Genomic DNA, 2658 nt, shown 5'->3' with positions numbered 1-2658 from the left:
GATGCCCAGCCCGAGCTGAGCTGCCAGTTGGCAGGATGGCTCAGCTTAAAAATAAATAAATAGATAAATAAATAAATAAATAAATAAATAAATAAATAAATAAATACGAATGGAAAATTCCCCGCTTTGTTTAGATTCCAGATAAGATTGATGTGTTCTCTTTGGGAAGAGAGAAAATGCCTTTTGGACCTTCATGTACAAATGGTACTTCCCATCTCATTTGCAAGTTAGATGCATGAACACATCCCCCCACAGTCTCTAGAAAGAGAGAAAGAAGCTGGGAGCCCACTTCCTCTGCTGCACCCAGGACAGTCCGAGGAGCACTGCTTTGAAAGTGGTCTGTGATAGCTGAGTGAGAGGACCACAGTGGAACCTGGGTCTCTTGGATTTTCACAAGCTGGTTAAGAAACATGAAACTTTAAGAGCCAAAATGTCTTGCTTTGGTGGTGGTGGTGGTGGGGGTGGGGGCGCAGGGGAAGGAGGGGGTTGAGCACATTCCATAAAAGTTCCTCAGGGCTTTTTCTGTGACAACACAGCCTCACCCATCAGTAGATGCTTATTTGAGTATCAGACATTGGGACTGTAACGTTTCGTGTGATTCGTGGAGTTTGTGTGTCTGTGGCCATATTGGACTTTGCAGATGCTGATTCTGCTCTCAGATGAAACATTTTTCTGGAATTATCTTGTATGCACAATGCAATAGTGCCTGGCCATGGAATGCAATGGGTTCTTGTCATCTGTGGCAGCCTGGATGGACCTGGAGGGTATTGTGCTGAGTGGAGTATGTCAGACAGTGATAGACAGATGCAATGTGATTTCGCTTATATGTGGAATCTAAAGAACAAAATAAACAAACAAACAAAACAGAAACAAACTCATAGATACAGAAAACATTTTGATGGCCGCCAGGTGAGAGGTGTGTTGGGGGTGTGAGTGAAAGAAGGGGAAGGGATTAAGAAGTACAAATTGGTTGTTACACAGTAGTCATGGGGATGTAGGGTACAGCATAAGGAATATAGTCAATAATATTGTAATAATTATGTATCGTGTCAGATGGGTACTAGATTTATCAGGGGAATAGATGGAAAGGGGCTNACTGCCTGTGGAGGGCATTTTCTTTTATAGTTTGGCCCACTTGCCGTTGAAAGGCAAGGGGATTTAGGGTACATTTTTTTGTTTGTTTCTTTTTGTCACCTGGGAGGGTGCCTGCTGTCTACTCCTATCTGGATCCCATTATTAAGGTCCTCAGCCAAGATTTCTGTGTGCTGTAACAGTAAATGATGCAGCTTCTATGGCTCCTCGGGGTGAAATTTTTGCTGCTGCTGAGTAATAAAGCTTCCTAAAGGAGACCTAAACCTTCTCACTTCCAAAGACACAAAGTATTGTTTAGAAGATTCAACTTTGAAACAAATAGAAAATATTTGATAGTCGCAACTCAGCTTCAAGTAAGCAATGTTCAGATATTGACACCCTCTGTAGTTCTCTTAAGCCCGGAGTGGCCTGCTTAGTTTATACCAGAATTAACATCTGGTGGCACTGAGCAGCCAAACAGTAATGGGGAAGCAGTCTGTCAGCAGAAGCGTCCTGTCTGGAAACCTTCAACCTTGGGAGGTTCATCTCCCTGCCCCTTCCCATTTCTTCTCTGTGGCTCCCAGTCCTGTCTCCCTTCAAGTTCTTTTCCCTGAGGAAACTTAACCCAACTCTCTTTCCCCTTTTCATAGATGCGAACCACACGCAAGGTCTCGGTCTGGCCTGTGGGCCTGGTTGGCGGGCGACGCTATGAACGTCCGTTGGTGGAAAACGGCAAAGTCGTTGGTTGGTACACCGGCTGGAGAGCAGACAGGCCTTTTGCCATCGACATGGCAGGTGAGGAGTGTGATGGGTGATGTTCGCGCCTGCCTGATTGTTCTTACCGATGCTCACATTTGTAACAGAGCACTAGAGCAAGGAAGCTTTCAGAGACCACTTTGGTTAAAACTCTGGATCGTGTCTTATTCAGCAGATGAGCAATTTAGCTAAACCTTCAAAACAGGTTCCTTGGTTAATTCAAGTGGAAATTGATTTTGGGGTGATTAGAAAATGCTCATTCAGTTCCATTTGGTCACCTGTCCATGCAGCTATCCCTTTATCCAACAAACGCTTCTGTGCCATGTGCTGGGTTGGGCATTGGGAGTTTCAGTGGTAAGAACTGGACTTGGCCCCGCCTCACAGGTCTCTGTTGACTGTATCTTTTGGTACCCCTTTCAAGAGGTCCAATTTGTTACAATATATCACATGCTTATTGATAAATTTAATAGGGATATGAAATTGACAAGCTAATCATTTTAATGCTTATTGATAAATTTAGTGCTTGTTGATACATTATTAATAGATAAAATATAAAGTTGGATTACTGTCTTTTTAAGCATTTAATAACTTCGAGTATAACTGCCTTTTACAGTTTTTATTCTCTCACCAAGCAAGTGAATTAAATAAGACCCCTGGCAGACCACAAATTCTAAAATGCTATTTTATCATAAAGTGACTCATTTTCTGTGGGTTATATAAAATGATGCCTGTGATAGCTGTGGAAAGGTGCCATTTGAAACATGAGGCTTAGAGGCAAAAAAATCACCGGCATCTGTAACCTAGAAGATGAAGGCAGAGAAGCTTCAAAAT

General features: G+C 42.8%; 1 protein-coding gene across 1 annotated transcript in view; it reads left to right on the top strand.

The window, feature by feature from the left end:
- B3GAT2 (beta-1,3-glucuronyltransferase 2) overlaps window positions 1–2658 on the top strand; it is an 86963-nt gene that overhangs the window by 31094 nt on the left and 53211 nt on the right. The window contains exon 2 of the mRNA XM_019664005.1: window positions 1722–1866. Coding sequence (XP_019519550.1) covers window positions 1722–1866 — 145 coding nt within the window. The remainder of the gene's footprint in view (window positions 1–1721; window positions 1867–2658) is intronic.

The sequence above is a fragment of the Hipposideros armiger genome, unplaced genomic scaffold, assembly GCF_001890085.2.
Source record: "Hipposideros armiger isolate ML-2016 unplaced genomic scaffold, ASM189008v1 scaffold_413, whole genome shotgun sequence".
Taxonomy (NCBI): Eukaryota; Metazoa; Chordata; class Mammalia; order Chiroptera; family Hipposideridae; genus Hipposideros; species Hipposideros armiger.
The sequence above is the reverse complement of the archived record's forward strand: the minus strand, read 5'-3'. Positions and strand labels throughout refer to the sequence as shown.